The sequence below is a fragment of the Hippichthys cyanospilos genome, chromosome 5, assembly GCF_059441005.1.
Source record: "Hippichthys cyanospilos isolate Australia breed blue-spotted pipefish chromosome 5, RoL_Hcya_1.0, whole genome shotgun sequence".
Classification (NCBI taxonomy): Eukaryota; Metazoa; Chordata; class Actinopteri; order Syngnathiformes; family Syngnathidae; genus Hippichthys; species Hippichthys cyanospilos.
The window spans coordinates 12505938-12525982 of NC_142373.1; the positions used below are offsets into that span (position 1 = coordinate 12505938).

Here is a 20045-nt window from a genome sequence, read left to right on the forward strand (position 1 = left end):
TAACTTACATACAGACAACTATGCTCATGGACAGGTTCATGTGTGAGCTGAATTTTGTGTATTGTCTATGGATGTAAATTAGGGGTGTCCAAACTTTTTTCTTTCGGGACCACATACAGAAAATGTCATTTTTGGTAGGTGCCGCGGGGCGCTTAAAAAGTGATGATTGGCCACAAATAGCCAGCCCCCAGGTCATAGTTTGGACGCCTCTAATTGTCTGGCAGACAATTGATAGATGGACATGCACTCGAGCAATCATGAGTAAGAAATGAAATGTTATTACTTTTGCATTTATTAAAACACAAACAGCCTATTTTGTGTGTGCGAAGCTTCAATGTACAGCTTGTTGTTCTCCCTTTTTGTGTTGGAAACAGTAAAAACAAGTGTTGGCTTGGTTAAAAATGTCTCCCTGCCTTCCGCAGGTAGTTCACAGTTTGGAAAACTGGATGAGGTTCCTGTTGATTTCCGCCACATTCCGGCAACCTGCAACAACAAAATGGTGGGATTCCGAAGCGGAGCGCCCAATGATGTCGTCATTCAGACCGATTGTTCGCACTCACCCGATAAAGCCATGGACAGGCGGAACTCATCATTTAGAATCTGCAGCACCTCCCTCACTCCCTCCTCCCCCTGAAAACATAAGAGGCTAAATATTAGGGACAGCTCACAAAATGATTGTTAGGAGTCTTCTACTACAATAGTAAAATTACAGTATATGGTGCCCCTATGGCAAACAAATCCACAGTACATTAAAATGATGAGTCACAGAGACAGGCGATTTATCTTCAGTGGGTCATAACATGAGAGGAAAGAATTTCTCATTCGCATTGAAAGGACACACACGCACACAATGCGTGAGCGTACCTTGTATGCAAGGCCCCACACTGCCGGGCGGCCGATGAACACGCACTTGGCCCCCAAGGCCAACGCTTTCAGCACATCGCTGCCCGTGCGAATGCCCCCGTCCAGGTAGACCTCGATGCGGCCCTGCACCGTGTCCACAATCTCAGAAAGGGCGTCAATCTGTCGGCATGGCAACCAAACAACTAGGTACTTAGGCGCTATTTAATAGCCTCAAGAGCAGCGATTTAGCATGACCCGAGGTACAAGATGTACAGGTACATATTGTTATGATTTATTCTGCAAGACATATACTGATTAAGATTCTACTTCTAAATAAATCCCAATATTTAATATGAAATATGAAAATATGAATGAGTTAACTTACTGAAGCTGGACCGCCGTCCAGCTGTCTCCCGCCGTGGTTGGAAACGATGATGCCCTGGACGCCGTGTTCCACCGCAAGCTCGGCGTCCTCCTTGGTCAAGATGCCCTTGATGATGATGGGCAGCCGCGTGATGGACTGCAGCCAGTAGACGTCCTTCCAGCTAATGGAGGGATCCAAAGTGTTGGCCGGAATCCCGTACTCCTCCGGTCCTGCCGCTTCCTGATAAGTGCGGAGAAAGATTACACGATGTCATGGTGTCGCTAGCCCTCGGGTCAAACTTACATTTACCTGAAAGACACCATCAAAGTTCTTGACTTTGAGATGCGGAGGAAGCTTGAACTGGTTGCGGATGTCGTTGCGTCGTTTGCCTGTGTACGGCACATCCACGGTGAGCACCAGGGCCTTGAAGCCCAGTGCCTCAACGCGGTGCACAATCTGTTCCGATAGTTTGCGGTCGCGGTACACATAGAGCTGGAACCAGCGGTAGCCGTTGGGCGCAGCAGCTACAATCTCCTCCACCGAGCAGGTGGAGTAGGTGCTGGTGATGTAGCAAGTGTTAAGCGCCTCGGTGGCTGCAAAGCAGATAACAAAAAAGAAAAACCCAATTACTATATGTAGTGGTACTAAAAAAAAATCCACAAACTACAAGTACTAAAACTCCCTAACTCCCCTTGAATGCATCTAACCAGAGTTAAGGCCTTAAAATTTGTGTTTTAGGATGAAGGTTAGGTTTTCAAATTACGATTTGTGTAAGATTTACCAAAAAAAAAAAAATACCGAACAGAACCTACTGACAAAGGTAATTATTTCAAAGAAATGCTGTCATCTAGCGGTAGCAATCTATATTACATCGGTTATATTTTTTATTGAAAATGCATACAGTACTTAGCAGTAGTTTCCCTCTCTTTAAACAAATATCTCATGATTTGTTTTGTGACACTAAGCGTTTTTTGCTGACCAAACGAGCACATCTGAGTAAGTGTTTTGTAAAAAAAAAAAAAAAAAAAAGTCTGAAAAATAATCCGACAGCTCTCACCAGATGATACCGGGCCACCACTAAACTCCGGCAACAGGCAGTGTACAATAAAGTCAGCTTCATTAAATTTCTTAATGGCGCCCGTTAATGGCAAATGAAAGTGATTTCAAAACAATGTTGTGTTGTTATGTACCGGGTGTCAAAAGCAACAACTTGTTATGCCATGATACACTCGTGGGAATAACTTGAAAACAAAAGCGGACCTTTTATCTCCATATATTTTATTATTTGGTAAAGTAAAGGTAATTTTGAGCATGAACAATTGTTGCTGCGATTGGTGTACATAAATTTGAAATTTATAGTGGAGTAGCATGAAACGCTCCCTCGCATATCCTTGCTGAAAAAACAAATTGAAGAGCAAACTTGTGCGGTAAATGAAAGGCCTCAGATGTGTTTAAAAAAAAAAAAAAAAAAAAAGTGCGTCTCACCTCTTGCTGTGGCCATCTCGCCCTCATGCCAGGCCAGACAATGGAAGGCAGTAGGCGCGATTCCTACCGGGAAGCTGATCTCCGCACCCTGCACCGTCGTCCGAGTGTCACTCACCGACACGTCACGCAGGATGCGAGGTCTCAGGCGGATACTGGACACGGAGAGAACATTAAGAAAAATCAAAAGGGCTGTGCTGGGAATCACCCGAACATACTGTAAGTATTTTCTCAAAGTCTGGTGTGTGTACCCTACTTAAGCACAGTTCAGATTTACCTTGATGTGAAATACACTTTGATTGAACCATTTTATATTTCAAAAGTAGGAATTTTAGTGGCACACAGCCGAAGTTTTGGTACCGCTTGTAGGCCAGCAGGTTGTCGTCTCGGGTGCAGCACTCGTCGGCCCCGGCGGCGTAGTAGTCCCACGTGGCCTTAGAGAGATGCTCCTTGGCATACTCCTCAAAGTCTGTCAGGCATACCATGGCCATCTCGGCACACTGACCCCCCTCTCTGTGCAACATGACAAACAACAACCCTGAATTACATAAAATAAAAACTAATCCCTTTAAATCCCTGCTCTGCTAAAATGCCAAACGATGAACACATTTAAAGTAAATTCCACCTCTAAGAAGATCCAAACACCATTGAAAAAATATATATAATTTGAAATGTAGCTGAGTGAAATTACTTCAAAACATATTTAGAGTTTAAAACTCGGTCAGAATTGCGCTGTACATTAATAATAGTATAACAGTGACACTTGTGTCCAAAATTATTTTAAAAACTTTTGTTCACTCACCGGTTGCAAATGCTCATTCTGGCTTTCTCTCAGCACAACTTCAATCTGCCTGACAGAGTCATAACCTGCCAACAAGACAGAATGTATTTTTGATTAAAAACGGCAACATTTTTTCATAAATACTGCAACTATAATCACTCCTTAACCCTTTCATTGCCATTGACATCAAAGATCCTTTTTTTTACTCAGCTGGCTGGCAGTGAATGAGTTAATAATTGTATTTAAACCTGTATTTTGTCTGAACGTAAACACAATCAAATCTATAAAAAATTGTGTTATAGGCCTACTCTGTGGGATTATCTCAAAAGTCATCTGAACAGAACACTTCTATTTATGAACACTTGAGGGAAGTACAGCACTGAAATAAAAAAAAAACCAGCACCATTTTGCCAGCTCTGATATTATAAAATGCAAACACGAAGCCGACAATTCAATATTTATAACAACAACATTAACTCACTGTTCTGTTGTTAACCTATAAAAGATTTTACCCTAAAATCAGTTCATGTTGATCAAAAAAGAAATAGAAGAGCAAGCAATATTTCCCCAAGAGTTCACTTTCTTGCAATTACAATATAAAAAGTTTGATAACAGGCCTGTGGATCACATCATTGTACATTACATACAATCTTCATGTGGCTGCATGTGTGAGAATGTGTGTGTGCATTTGAGAGCGAGAGAGAGAGAAAGAGATAGTGGGTTGTGAAAGGTGTCAGTCACATGCTGGATGGTTGCTTGGTGACCACACATTGTCCAGGTGAATTTCTAGAATACTTGCTCTCTTTCACCATGTTACAAACAAGATGCCTTTACTAGAGTTGTTATAGCTTAAAAAAAAATTGTATGTATGTATGTGTGTGTGTGTGTGTGTATGTATATATATATATATATATATATATATATATACATACATACATAGGTATATGTGTGTGTGTGTGTGTGTGTGTGTGCATATTATCCTGCGTTTCCTGTCACAACCTCAATATTTTGAAAATGTGAAGCTGCTTATTGTCAGCATTGAGGTGAAATTCCCAAATGAGCAAGTCTTACCTTAACCTGTTGTGTTGTCAGCGGCCTTCAGCGCTTCCGCTCCCATGTGACGAGGTCGTGTCAGAGGGCAGGGCCCCCATCATGGCCCCCAACTTCATCACAGTGGGAAGCTCCTCCCCCCACCAACTGTGCATGCTGATCACCACCCCCCACGGTGGTGTTTGGGCCCCCCTCCCCCTTAGTGTGTGTGTGTGTGTGTGTGGGGGGGGGTTACTAGAAAGCACCAAGAGATCGACTGCACTGTTTCATCATTTCACCATATAGGCATGACCGTGAGTAGTGAAAATCTGCATATAACTGAACACCTATTGTTATGCATTGGGAAGAAAAAAAAGAAGAAGCTATTTTCCACTTGCTGTTGTCGACTCAAAGGCATCAAATGTGCTCAAAGCTCAGGAAACGACCAATGGCTCACCTGTTTTCTGGGTTCGATCATGTCATCTTTGTAAGCTGAGCGGTAAATGATCGTTACCTGAGCCTTGAGTGCATGTGGTTATTTTCAATTGAGACAAAGTGGAAAAACATGTTTCTAGTACTAATTAGTATTAATTATTAATTGCACATTGAAAAATAATCAAATTAATTCTAGACAAAATAACTCTTTACTGCTGAAAAGACCTAAATAAGTGAGCTATTCCTTTAAGTAAAACTTGGCTCAATAAAGGTTGGGAAAGACTGGCGTGTCCAGGGATTGAATTACTTACTCCCCCCATGTATTTTATCACATACAGCTGGCTTAAAAAAAAAGTTAAAAAAAAAAAGAATGATGAGAGGAAAATCATCACAAACTGAAGCCAGCAAAAAGGCAGACAATGGCATTCTTGCATCAAATGACGTGCGCAATATTTGATTCGTTCAAGCCTACGCAGGAACAGTCACACAGCACTACTTAATGACTATTTGGCCGACAAGTCATGAGTTAAAATAAGAACCGTGAGTTCATTATGCGCCACTGACAAAATGAAAACTGAAGGAAAACCCTAGGTCAAAGAATACACAGAAACCAGATGTGCCTATGTGTCACATATGCACAAATGTATACGTATAGTGTGTCACGGCACACTGATGTGGTTGTGGGTGTTTAAGTAAGCTCAATCCACTTCCCTCCACATGCCAACACTCACTTAAGTGTGTGAGGATGCACTCACCTCTTGTCATTAGAGTGCCGGGACGACAGGAATCAAGCATCACCTGAATGTTTGTGCATGCCGTCTCCATGGTGCTCAAACAGGACACCAACAACGCTGGTTTCTTTGATTAGAGCTCTACGCCTATTCTAAGAGATCCAGATCTTAACAAAGGATAGCCCTCTCCTCAGGACCTGGCGCTTCGATGATGTTAAGGCAAAGGTGTCCGTTAAAACCCTTACGCCATCCTCAAGATCGAATTTGAGAGTTCCCATGATAAGAGTATCTCTTATAAATTATGGTGAACATTTAAGTAACACAGATTTACATTGATCTCTTATTGGCTAAAACATTGGTGCCGATATTCGTCAAAACGCAAAATATTGGTGCCAAGGAGAGATTAGCAATTTGGGTGGGAAGAGAAAGAATATATTGTTAACCGGAAGTTACTTGACGTAAGCATCAAGAGTGTTAAGACTTAATTACGAACGTTAAAGGCTTTAAAAGAGCATATTAAATCGCTCACCAACAGTCACACACATTTTGCACGCGTGACTATTATCAAGCATCAGACACTAAAGTGACGTCTTACCCACTGCATGTCTGCCTGTGTGTCAGTGAGTACATAAAGGGGGTGTATTTTGGCCTTAGGAACATGGGGGGGGGGGTGTGTGTCTGTATCTGCCTGACTTTGCAGTCTCCATTTTGCATGACTCACCAGCCAGAAATCCACTTTGGTGGGTTGAACACATGCAGACATGACAAATAACGGGTTTCCACTGTTATGAAGTCATTGTAAAACAGCTGCCATTCCCTCACAAGGTCAAATGAGGGGGGGATGATTTGTTTGCCCAACTTCCTGCATGTCTCCTTATCTCACTCTCATTCACTGCTTTTATGAGCATGTCTCACGCTGATCTGTGAACCACTGAGTACAGTGGTTTTGGAAATTGTGTTTGTTTTGCCTGCATGAACTGTATGGAGAGTAAATAACCTGGTGGATTCACAATAAAACAACAGGAAGTCCTCAGTTCTGTTCTTTTAGTGATGTAACACATTTTTTTACGCAAGCTGTAACTGGTAAACCAGTAAAGTCTTAATTACAGTAAATATTTGTAGAAAAAAATAGCGCTGTTCCAACCATTAAACGTAAATCCAACTCTCCCGCCACAATAAGTTGTGAGGTATAAAGTCAGCCGTCGTCTCGCCGTAATTTCCAGTAAGGATTTCACGATATTCGCTGCCATGATTAATTAAAATGGTCCTTTGCAAGATTAACATTTAAAAAGTCGACGCTATATGTCAAATCAAGCTATGTCAAAATATGTTATTTACCAGCGTGAAATGGCGTTGAGTTTCTCACCGGATTCCTAATATACACTGTGCTATGAGACCCATTTAAAAAAATCTAATTGGCAAAAAATTGGTTTAAATTAGAAATGACCGAAAATGACATTTTGACTGCTAATTCATTAAATTTTGCTCAAAAGTAAATCATGTGCTTGGTTCTAAGTAGGGTTCATTTTTTCATTGATTTGCACGTCAGCCGTGTTGCCCTGTGTGTTGTTGCCATATCTATTATTTTATTTCTTTATTTTAGTTTATTATTTGTAAGTATCAAGCCTTGAAGCCTTGTTTATACACTGCTTGTTTTAAAAAGCGGCAATAAATAGACATGTTTGACCAAACATGATGAATAATCATTATCAATAATTGCGATTTCAATATTGACCAAAATAATTGTGATTATTATTTTGGCCATAATAATGCAGCCCTATATGCATCTTTGTGCTGATGACTCTCCACTAAATTTAGTTACAAAGTCACAGAACTGAGTTGATATTCTAATGCTTTGTAAAATTCAAATTAATCTACAAAGATAACAGTCTAACTTTGACAGCCCTAATAATGTTATACACTGCTTGTTTTAAAAAGCGGCAATAAATAGACATGTTTGACCAAACATGATGAATAATCATTATCAATAATTGCGATTTCAATATTGACCAAAATAATTGTGATTATTATTTTGGCCATAATAATGCAGCCCTATATGCATCTTTGTGCTGATGACTCTCCACTAAATTTAGTTACAAAGTCACAGAACTGAGTTGATATTCTAATGCTTTGTAAAATTCAAATTAATCTACAAAGATAACAGTCTAACTTTGACAGCCCTAATAAAAAGAGAGTAATAATAATAATAATAATGATAAAAATAATAAACAATTTTAGATTAAGTTCAACAAGAACCAAAATAAGGGCAGGGAAAAATCTCCCAGACCCACTACATCGTGGTTATCACCTCTTCCGGCTCCTTCTCCCAGGTAGGCCCTAGGCTCACAAAAAAGTGCAGACATTCAAATGCCTTCTTCTCTTTTTCCATCAAGCAATCAAATGGAAAAACAACATGTAGAGTTACAACTGAAAGTCCTGTGCTAGTTATGACGCATTTTGGTGCGCAAACTTGTACATATCACATACGCATGGCCGAACCTCAAAATACCATATTTCCAGTATATTTGTCTGAAAATAGACTTTACATACATAAGCTCCATCAAAGCTAGATGACTGCAAAACCATTAACACGTGCCCGTTCAAAGATCAATCAAAGAAGGTGTGGCATGAGCTAATGACAGAGAGCTAGTCCAGTAGTAGTCATTTGCCTGCTTTGAATTCTAATTCTCTCTCGGCTGAAAGTTAGGCGCATCCTTCCAGTTTTGTATTTTTAGTGCTCCCCTTTTAAACCAAGCAGAATGCATCATAATCACAGGCATGGGACTGTTTTGTACATTTATTCCCTAGGAACACATTTTCTTCCAACACAGGAAGTACTGGATTTTTTTTCCCTTTTTTTCACTAAAGCCATCCTCTTCAGCTCTCTGGCTGTTACAGAACCCCCTGTACACCCTGTAATGACCCACGCTGGGATAAGAGTGTTTAAGGCAACACAGTGAGAGAGTCTTTTGGTTTGTTATTACTGGCCTGTGATTCATAAAACCTTTCGCGTCACCAATGAACCATGACTGGCTCAAGCTTGCTCCCACATTCGCTTTCTGACTTCCAAGTTGGACTCAAGCACAGAGGTGGGAGTTTACGCTCACATGTATAACCAGTGGAGACATGACCAGTATGCATACCTGCTTTGTTGCTAGACCTAAATTAAAATCTAAAGGTCTAATATGAGAGCTTCACATGAAATGAGAGAAGGGATGGAGGAGGTGAGAGAAAAGGATGTGGCACAAGATAAATAAGATGGATAAGGCAAGGAGAATGTGTGTGCATGTGTGAGTGATACAGTTTGTCTGGCAAACTTCCTGTTCTGACAAAATGGGAAAGCCCAATGTTCTCTTTTTTTTTTTGTTTTTTAAAATCTTGGAAATACAAAAACATTGCTAAGCGTGATGGCAATACAATCAGGCAGTTAGTGACACTGGAAGAAAAAAAATGGCGGTATTTTTTTTGCATGAACAATAATAGTTGGAGTCGTCATGATATCAAGAACAATTCTCTCTACTGTAGTCATCTCAGGGTTTTGGTCACGGTTGATGTGGTCTACTAAACTACAAATTTTTTTGCAGCCTATTAGCACAAACATTTAAAGGCGCCGTAACATGAAAAGTCAGCTTTTTGGAACTTATAATCATGTTCCAAAGTTGATTTCTCACCCTAAACACTCTCAAAAGCAGTATTTTCCTTCACCGATGCGTTTCTAAGTATTCTTTGCTTATTCTGCGCTCTCACACCGGTCACACCCATGCAGCTGAAAACGGTTTGAAGTGCTCTTATGATGACAGAAGCAAGATAGGAGCAATTCATACCTCCCCAACACCTCCCCCTACCGCCTGGTCAAGAGAAAGCACACGCCGACCTTATCTAGGTGTTTTAGTTTTGTTTTGGTTCTGGAGCTGAGGATGAGAGATTTTGCAACGAGTCGGCTAAGCAAACAGCAACATTTCATTTATTAGCTACAACATACAGAGTGGCCAAACTGTGTGTTTGGGAACACACTGCCTGACAATCAACGACAGTAGTAAAAATTCAGGTGGGTCATTCATGCTTACGTAAATGTCTTCACTAGTTGATTTTTTTTTTTTTTTTTAATCTGCTAGCTTGCATCTGAAGATGTTTTCCTGTGAAGAATTGGGGTCAATTATCCTCATTAGGAGCAATTACAGCAAATTTGCTGCACCTTCTTTATGTATACAAGTGCACATCTTAAGCTACTGCTGTATGTAACATGTTTTTTTTTTTCCATTTTGACTAAATGTAAATCTCGCATTAAAAACATACTTATTGTTCGAAATAGTCATTTTCAAATTATGCTCTCATGAAAGCTTCCTTCAGTAAAAATGTGATGTTTCAACGTTTGACAATGTTAACCTTGAATGTGTGGCTGGAAAACGCAAAAGACAAAGTCAAGCAAAATGTAAACTGTCATCTTAGTTGTGGTGCATAAATGACGATTGTCCACTGAAAGTTATCCTATCACATTTGGGCTGCGGAAATGTTTCATTTTGTTTGTTTACATGAGAGATAGAGAGCAAGAGGGCAAAGGGGAGCCTGGATGATGGGCGGGATTGAAAAAGCCTGATAATGCAGAACAAACTAGTCCTGCTGCTACTCTTAGTTGATTTTATCGAAGATGAAAGACTAAAACCTTTTTGCAAGGCCATGGATTAGTTTCATTGAGTAATTAACTGTTCATTTTTATTAGAGTACAGCAGGACAATGGAAAACAGCATTTGTCACATTGACCTAGGTTAACTGAGAAACAGGAAGGATGAAAAAGATTACCAAGAAGATAAAAGAAGGAAAGAAAAAAGATGGGAATCAAAAGAGAAAAGTGACTGAAGTACTCCACTACACGCTCTTGAAAGTTGACGTGGAAGTATTTCATCAGTACAGTTATTACGTCTGGTCTGATATGTAAGATGAGGACATATACTCAGTGGTTATGTTTACGATTTGAATAGCAGTTTTCATCAAACTGAAATCTGAGACGGGAAAGCAATGTGGACAAGTTGACACAAATCAGAAGAGTTATGACCCCAGATGTGCATCTCTGCTGGATCTTGAGCCTGTCACTGCTGATTTTGGGGCGATAGGCGAGGTACACCCTGGCTTAGTTGCCAGTCAATCATGGGACACATACATACAAATGTCATTCATATTCACGACTACAGACAATTTAGAATTTTAAAGTGAGCCAGCATGCACATATTTGGAAATTCAGAAGAACTGGAGCAAACCTACATCTGCAAAATGGGTCCCCCCATTCCAATCTCTACACTCGATGGACCCCTTCAGCTTTCTTATCGGCATTCAAGTAGAATTAAGGACCTCGCTCAGAAGAAGTCAGATTTGTGACATTATTTTCCGAAAATAACACAAGTGGACATTAAACTGTACAGCACGATGGATAACTATTACAAGTGTGGCTCTATTGCTTCCAGGTCCAGAATATCCATTTTGCTCCCAGGACTTACTAAATTTCTTTGCCACATGTTCTGCCCCTCATGATTCCCACACCTAACTGGAAAAATATAAGAGGATGTGACAAAGTGGAGCCATGTTGTCCCTGTTACCAGTAAAGCACAATTGAGACCACCGCATTATCTCACCAACCATCCTGACATTTATTTGATTTCACTGGAAGCAGAGACAAGTGTTTACGATTTCCAATTATTTACACAACGGCATGTTGGAAACTTTCCGTACCGGCAAAACAGGACTTTTTTACAATTACAAGCTATTTAAAGCACATGAAGCTATCATTGAGGAAATTAGATTTTGATTAGTTCGCAGGACTGTGCGGGTTTGTAACATAAAGACTGACGACTACAAATGCATGTGAGAGATTAACCGTAGCTGGGAGGAAGAATGAGTAGTTTGTTTGGAGAAAGGCTCATTTTACAGTGGCTACGTGTTGTTTGACAAAACAATTTGATAACGCTTGCGAGCCGGGGGCAGTCCAACAGCTCAGCCCTTCCAAGCCACAACCGGCACTGAGGACTATATCCATCTATGGTGGGAAAACCGGAGCAGTCTGATGGAACGTGTTACAAAGTGGTGAATCATCGTTTTATTCATTGGGTCATTGCTAATTTGACACACAATCCCTTGATTTTTGCTATGTCATGGGTGATGTTTGTCCCGGGCAGTCAAAAGGGACCTACACATTGATGAAAGGTGCTTTTTAATAAGGAGGACAAACACAAATCAAGCAAAGTGGAGCGCTTGACCGTCTGAACTTTTCTCTTTTGATCTCAGATGTGATGCATAAGTGAATTCAGAGTTTTGCTTCTTGAATACATTAAACATGTTTGAAATATTTGCAGAAAAATGCACAAAACAGAACTTTGTGGTACTCAATTGTATAAAGTATTAAACGATTAACCATTTCATTTCCTGTGGCCATTGCTAAATTGCTGACCCACTTTTGCTCAGACATAAATTTACCATTCCCGATTAAATCCAAAATTAAGGAATACGACGTACCGGACAAGGACAGATGGACAGACAAGCATTTTAAGCCTACATTAAATGACTGTGACTTTGCACTGTCATGCCTGCTTTAGTGTGTCTTAAGGGTTTTTTACCAAGAAAACCTGCTAAGCCTGGTGGTCAGGGACGAATTGGGAAAAAATTGTATAATCTAAAATATTGTTAACAACACTCTCCTCTGTGGTGTGCCAAATTCAGAATTTCTTTGCACTTTGAAGGGACACTCATTATGAGTTTCGAATGAGAATCTTACAAGAAAGAACACCAATTTCCGACAAAGTGTTTGATGTCAACAAATGATGATAGCTTGACCCTCCAGTGACTCACTTAAAATGACACATTCATCTTTGTCAATATATTATCGGGTGGGCTCCTCAAGAGGTGGCCGGTTGCTTTGAGTGGAACAGGTTGCGCTGTGTTCGAAGCAGAAAAGATATACGGGGCAGGTCACTGCGCTGCATCAAAAGAATTGACCTGATTTATCTGTGATGGGTCACTGGCCAGGTAACTTCTAATCTTGTTGTCCCCCACCCCCTCTCCTATATATGAAAGGCGCACAGCCCCTTTTTTGACCTCTTTTTAGTGAACACACACATTGGCGTCATTACTGTCACGGGACAGGAAACGTAACCCCCAACAAAGACTTAAGCGCACTGGAATCTAAACTGCTCGACCATGTTCAAGGACAACCAATGACTAATTTTCAGATTTTCTCTTCAACCTTTCAATAGATTTCCATTCTTTCACCGAGTATTTGCTCTCCTCAGGCTCAGACTTGTCACCATGTGAGAAAGTACAATAGCTTGCCATTATTCTCCCCTGAATTATGTCTATCAAAAATGACATCAATGGAACACATGAGCACACACACAAAGAAAGAAAAAAATCAGGTCAATGAAAACATGATACGGGAGACCGTAAAATCACAGTATAAATTTCATGCTTGAATGCAGGTGACAGCTCGCGGAATCATGGAAGCATGGCTACTTCTAGCGTCATCCATTTATGCTGGCAGACATTGTGGAAATTGTCCGGGCCGTTATGTAAAACATTTGTGAGCTATTTAAAAAAAAATAAAATACAGAATGTGGGGGCTTTTTTGCCATTTACAATCTCACAGAGCCCCAGGGACCACGTACCCCCATTTGAGAACCACTGGCCCAGACCCACTTTCCACTACTACTAAAGTGACATGTGCTGCAGTGGATACAGCTGTTTTGATGTGTGTGTGTGTGTGTGTGTGTATTTCCACTTCCACTGAGAGCACACTGACTCATACAGGTTCTGATGTAACAAATCCAGAAGTTCCTCTTACAATGACAATACAAGGCGAAGAGACTCAAAACTACACAAAATACAATGTTGCCCCCCCCCCCCCCCCACACACACACACAGAAGAAAGCCTTGTCTTCACTTTTGCCTTAAAAACATTCAAAACAATGCAACAAGGATTTTAAAAATAACCCAACTAAATACTTGTGTGCAATAGTGCATGATGTGGAAAAATGCCTGTCTTCTTTCTCCATCCGAGACTTTGCTGTCATTTTAAATCATGACTCCAGAGTTCCTTAGATGCGTAATGGGGTAACCAAGGAAACCTTGATCAGAATCAAAACAAGCCAATAAACAAGCATACAATTTATACTGTTTTGCAGTAAAAAATAGAAGATATATTGCATTAATTGACTATTAAGATGTAATAATGTGAAATATTAAACTTATATCAGAATATGAATAACTATTATATTCATCTTTTGGAAAAGTAAAAGCTTTAATAGCCACCTAAATCAAATAAAACCTAATTTGTTTTCCTCTGTTTCACACGCAAAAAGAATACAACAACTGTTTTTTTTAGTTTGCACATTCAAATGCAAATGAGTATTATGAATACTTCCAAGTCAGACAGAGGACAGCAAAGCCACATCATTGTCTGGCTCGTGCATCTCTTTGTACGCAAAAGACCACTTTGTCTATTGAGCTGTCAACACACATTTCTCAACCTGACAAAAAGTTACCTCCTAAATTCTTTCTCCTCTTAATTTACTACAAAGAACAGCAAAAAAGGCCCACACAGCAATTTCATTATCCACCGTTCCTCCATGTTTTCAACATGAGACAATGAATAGATCATTTCCCACTGCACACAAAATGTCGCCACACAAACTAACGTCACAAAATCAATTATCCAGTGTGACTGCAAGACAGATGTTGCACAACCCAAACACTCCATGTATTGTACGATACACATGGGTTATATTTTTAAATTGGTCAATAAGTCAATGGACACACGGTTCTGTTGGCTACACAACACACAAACCTCCATCAACTTTCCCCACATGTGAGGTCCCCTGTGGAGCGCAACATCCGAGTGCATTCATGGCCTGTCATCAGCGTATAAACCAAAATGTGGCGGGGATGACATCATCTGGCTATTTGTTTACAGTAGTGTCAGGGTGAGTAATTGCAATTTGGAGTCAATGAGTAAAGTAGAGTAAAGTGCAAATGCATTCTTAAGTAACTAACTCAAGCCACTTTATCACTTTTTTTTGGGCTCCAAAAGGTGTTTGCTTGGAGAACGCTGATGCTTAGTCTACTGGAGAGCTTTTCCAATTAAATGCAGCTTACAGCTGTGTATTATTCTTTGAAGCTAAAAGATATGCACATATGGTTCAGTTTGTTTTGTCTGCAAATGGCCTCGTATGGTTTGCGTTTTGACATTTTTGTCATCGATAAACGGGGAGTCACTTGTGAGAAAAAAACTAAAACAGGTAGAAGAACAATAATGAATACTGATGCTGAGATTTTCTAAAAATATCTTTCCATTTGGTTTATAAAACAAAATGGAAAACTAATGTTTATTTTGAAGTGCTTGGCATTTTACTGTCATTCATTGCAACAACACTTGTTTCTGAGCTTAGTTTAGCTAACGGTGACCACTAAAATGCACCGAGCATTGTTTTGAACTCTTAATTACTCAAGGACTCGTTTTATTCCCAGTGCTGCTCCAATTCTCAACAATTTACAAACTCAAACATATGAACTAAAACTTTCTTACTGCACTTATTGCTACGGAGGAAAAAATAATAAACTACTACTATTCTCCTGTTGATGGTTATTTAAACTACAATATACAGTAACATACTCCACAGTAACTACAGTTAACTATAAGAAACTTGTGGAGATAGAATGAAGACAGGCCAGAAAAGTTTTGAGAGTACAATCTGTGACCCTAATCACTTTGTCTTCCCTTGCTTTGTGATCTCATCCCCCTGGAGGGAAGCTTGGAGGAAGGAGGGAAACAGATCAGAAACTAATCTGTTATAGTCAGGGCTTTTTGAAACACAACCTGACGTGAGCAATGGCCATGCAACCAGTCTACTAAAGAATTTTGCCAGATTGTCAAAGGGCCCTTGGTTATCTTCCTTTTAGCACACATCTACCTTCATGTCGCCTCCTCAGGTGCTCAAGCAAATCGCCCAATTCATCAAACGTTCGCCAAACGTCAGCATCAGCTAGACTGTGTAACTGTTGGTCCATTTGAATGGGATATATTTGAAAATGTTATCAAGCAACGCAAAAACAGAACATGTCCTCCCACTCCTGCTACAATTCCTCCTTTCCACCCACTTTCACTTCCTCAAAATGAGCCGAAATGACGAATGTGCTCAGGTTTTTCTTATTAGCCCTTGCTTGAAAACTAATAAGTTGATTTTCTCCACCATATCCGTGCACATGCGTAAAATCTACTTTCCGTCACTGTGTTCTATGCCAATGATCTGCGCCTCGAAAACCAAATAATGGCGACAAGCAAAAATAACTTTCTTTGGACAGATGCAGACGTTGAGTTCCTTCTACAAGCCACTTTAGATTATAAAGTAAACAAAACTCAAAACGGCATCGACTAGGCCCCAAAAACTGATATTTTTTTTAGTGCAAGAATACTCATTAACTGTTGCATATAAGCAAGTTATGAATATAAAGCCATGAATATAATTTTCTTTGCACATGGTATGCATGTCAATTACATAAAAAGTGATTTAATATAAAGTATACACTATTGTTGTCAACCTATTTGCACTACAGGGTAAATAAAAAAAAATTAAAGGAAAAAAATGTATCATTTGTTTTAAGCATGAACAATAACATTGAAATGAGGGATTCATTTGCTGTACCAAAAGTCAGCGTATGTTACTTGGCAACAAAACTTGCACCACCCCTTGACATGTTTTGTGTCTATAAACACAAGATTGAAAAAGTAGAGGAACAAGCCAGCAATGAACCTCCTGGGAAGCCACAATAATATGTAAAGTTGGGGCAATTATATAGCGCAAGGGCAAAGTACTTCATGATGCTGTATCACAGTGGGAAGAACATGAGTGAGATTTGCAGTGGCTGAGAGAAAAGGCGAGAGACCCATTTTGGATGAATAAGTGTTGCAAATGTGGAGAGATTTTCACAGCTGTGACCTCTTTTGTCCCTTGTCTCCACTTTCTCAGATGACTTTTTGTGCGTGTTGTGTAACACAGTACACCCATTTCGCGATTTAGCCACGTCAGCATCAAATGTAACTGGATCTGCCCAAATTTGGCAACTTTTTCCATTTTTACTCATTATTAGTTACGTTTTAAAAGGACAGCAATAAGTCAAACACGTATATGCTTGTTGTTTTTACATTGTTACCAGGACCACCAATGAAATGATTACGTGCGTAAACGAATTGCAAAATTACAGTATTTCTGAGGATGTTCAATACCCCTTTTTTTCTGGAAATAAAGTCACATAAGTTTAAAAACAGATCTATAGTATATATCCCTACATAGCAATTCTCCTTAAAATGGCAAAAAAAAAAAAAAGAAAAATTCTATTCTTGTCATTTCTATCTCCTGAATGTAAAACAGCCAAGAGTGGATAACCAATATTGGTATTAGCTGCCATCATGAGAACTGATAGGGTGTATTAAGGCCAGTATCATCACTGATACAGATACTTAGTATCTGTACCTGCCCAACTGGGCACAACTGGTGTTACGTGAACTACTGGTTGTCTGGTCATTGTAAAAAGTAGAGTCATAACGATTAATCACTTAAATCGACAATTAATCAATGAGCGAATAATACTAATATTTTTGATAATTAATCATTTCAAGACCTAGCTAAATTTAAAATGGTCCGATTTGAATTCCTCAAAAGTAAATACCATCTGACATGGTACAATAAATGCATTTTATTTCATTCTATTGATGCTTTGCACTTTTTGCTTTGTGAACTTTAAATATGCCATTAATAAGCAAAAGGAAACTAAAGACTTTTTTTTAGATCAGAATCAAACAATCAATACAATCATCAACAGATGAATCCGTTGTTAAAATAATCTTTAGTTGCACTCTTAGAGAAAATGTAGCAAAATATAAAGAAACCTGTGAGAGTTTCTTTTTCTGTTACTAAACACCCAAAAACAAGAAAGAAACTAGATTTATTTTTGGTACACTTTGTGTTGACAGTGAAATCCAGCCCCCGTGGTTTTCCAGAGGACAAAAGACATCAAAATAGGGCAGCACTTGTGGCAATCATTGTTGACATTTCCAAAAGATTTCCAAAGCCTTTTTCCCTGGCTGTGATTTCCACTATTGTTCCAGACAACACCATCCTGTGTGATTCATTTGATTGTTTTAACCAGCTATGTATTTTTTCAAACACAAAAATGTGTTTTCAGTTCCACGTCTAGCCACACAATGGCCAGAAATTGGCTTCAAATGGTCATTTTTAATTTGATTGTCTCTCAGAATTGCAAAAGTAAAGCGGTTTAATAGTCATAACAAACAGGGAATGTTTGGCATTGATGACCGAGCAAATGACGCCATTTCTAAAAAAGTGTTTGGTATTGACCGAGATGCAGCAGCAGTGAAAGTCAAAAGTTTTTCCTCATTAAAGTGCATGACAAAGTGACAAAGCCAAAAGCCTTTTTAACCATTTCAACCTTTTCAATCCTCAGGGAAACATGCCCTTGTATGGATGACTAAGTTGACTAGTTACACAGCATTAAAATGACAGTCAGTTTATGATTCTAATAGACTACAACTGTAAGGGAAGGGTTAGCGTATATTATTTCCCATACTTAACAGACAGCTTTATCAATGAGGCATGTAAAAATAAATGCACCGTAACGCCTCATGGTCTACTGGCAAAAAGCAAAAAAACTGCTCGTCCAGCAGATCCCACACTTGCCTCAAAAATACTGTACATCTGAAATCAAGCAGTGATGAACAGGCCTCCGTATCCACTTTTTGACAAACTTAGACACTAGGCTCACAGTACTATGAGAGAATTTTGTGGGGTTACGTAACAGACCCTAAGACAATATGCGTGTGCAATGAATCATCAATTAAGCTTGCCAAAAAAAAAAATCAGTGACTGCGTCTTTAATAGCAGTGTCTAGCAAATGTTAGCCGCTAGCTAGTGCTTTTGTGTCTCAGATTGGCTTGGGAGAGCCGGATTACTTTTCAAAAGCAGTTTAATAGATGTAAAGGACATTGCACATAATTCAGTGGAAATGTGTCGAACACCAGAAGTACTCGTAGCTGCAACGCTACAATTTATATTTAAACTCACTACAATTTTGCATTGTATGTATTAAAATGTAATTGTTTTATTTCATGAAAACCTGACTGGATGGAATGATAAAGAACGATGCATGTATGAATGGACTCACTGAGGTGTCGTTACCCTGGCCACCGCACAAAAACATTCTGGCTGTGCTCCTGCATCCTAAAATGGCCATTAATTTGTCCAAAGAATAATAATTTGACAAATTCCAAGAGTATCCTCTCACTGCCTTATTCTCGAGTCCTATTGAATCGGCAACTGATGAGTATGGGGCTTGCTTGAACAAAATGAACTCCATCTAATAAAATTTCATATTGTTGGCTTATATTAGGTCCAGCTGAAACCAGCTGTTACGATCTCCAGCTTCCCCATGACTTGGATCAGGATAAGCAAACACCTTCCAGATATTCAAACTTTGGGCTACTACTGGAGTCTTTCCACATACTGACACCATTTGACCCAATTTCTGCAGATGACATAACCTATCTGTAAAACTTTAAAGCCAACAATCTGCACAGCATCAGTGAGGTATGTATATCATGTAGCAGCATGCTGTTTATAATAGTAAAAATCAAAAACCAAGCAGCATATCAGTTGCCCCATTAAATTAGGTCCACACATACAGATTGTAAAATGTGAGAAACCCCACAAAGAACAATTTCTCCCTTGAAACCCTTGTTGTGTGCGGGGTACTTAAAATAACCAACCTATAACGACAATCACAGATATTGTACTTCTATACCAAATGTTTTGTTGAAACCAAAATTGTTCTGTAAAGGGGAGCAGTGTGTCACAGGACAGCCAGGTTGAAGAAAAGTAAGTAAAATGAAAAGAAATAAAGGATAAGATGAGGAGTAAAAAAAAAATTGCGAAACTTAACCTGTCTCTTCTTCACATTTCGGTGTCGCTCATTGGTTTTGCGTCTGAACTTGCAACTTGTCCTCCGTCCAGCCAAACGTCACTAAGCACTTAACTAAACTACCTGTGTTCCAACACTATACGGAGTAAAAAAAAACAAAAAACAAAAAAACAAACCAAAAAAATACGTAAACACATAAACTTTCCAGCTTTCCAGCAAATAGGCCAATTCGTTCATTTCCGCCATTTTGAAGTTTGGGACCCCGTAAAATACTTTACCCACAATGCACTGTAATTCGCTAATTTCTACCGAACAAGTGGCGCGTTAATAGCATCACGTGACGAGAAATGACTCAAATGTCTTATCATTCGCCCGCTATCAAACTAACTTCATGGTGGTGAAGACACGA

At 39.4% G+C, this 20045-nt stretch overlaps 1 protein-coding gene across 2 annotated transcripts; it reads right to left on the reverse strand.

Moving 5' to 3' along the window:
- Positions 1 to 320: 320 nt before the first annotated feature.
- On the reverse strand, positions 321 to 19862 carry hao2 (hydroxyacid oxidase 2 (long chain)). Of its 2 annotated transcripts, none has more exons than XM_088414386.1 (9): positions 19658 to 19862; positions 3492 to 3556; positions 3050 to 3202; positions 2693 to 2844; positions 1511 to 1800; positions 1229 to 1447; positions 865 to 1023; positions 561 to 630; positions 321 to 483 (listed from the first exon to the last, which is right to left on the reverse strand). In XM_088414386.1, exons 2-9 carry the CDS (start codon positions 3506 to 3508, stop codon positions 428 to 430), a joined length of 1116 nt encoding a protein of 371 aa, XP_088270512.1. In that variant the 5' UTR covers positions 3509 to 3556; positions 19658 to 19862; the 3' UTR covers positions 321 to 427. The 2 variants fall into 2 exon arrangements, with proteins under 2 accessions (XP_088270512.1, XP_088270513.1); XM_088414387.1 differs by lacking the exon at positions 19658 to 19862 and adding an exon at positions 4542 to 4676 and having other exon boundaries at positions 1517 to 1800.
- Positions 19863 to 20045: the final 183 nt, after the last annotated feature.

Coding starts and splice junctions, on each gene's coding strand:
- hao2 (XM_088414386.1), bottom strand. Junction 2,845..3,049: donor AACCTGCTGGCCTACAAGCG/GTACCAAAACTT, acceptor CTCCGTGTCCAG/TATCCGCCTGAGACCTCGCA. Junction 1,024..1,228: donor TGGACGGCGGTCCAGCTTCA/GTAAGTTAACTC, acceptor CCATGCCGACAG/ATTGACGCCCTTTCTGAGAT.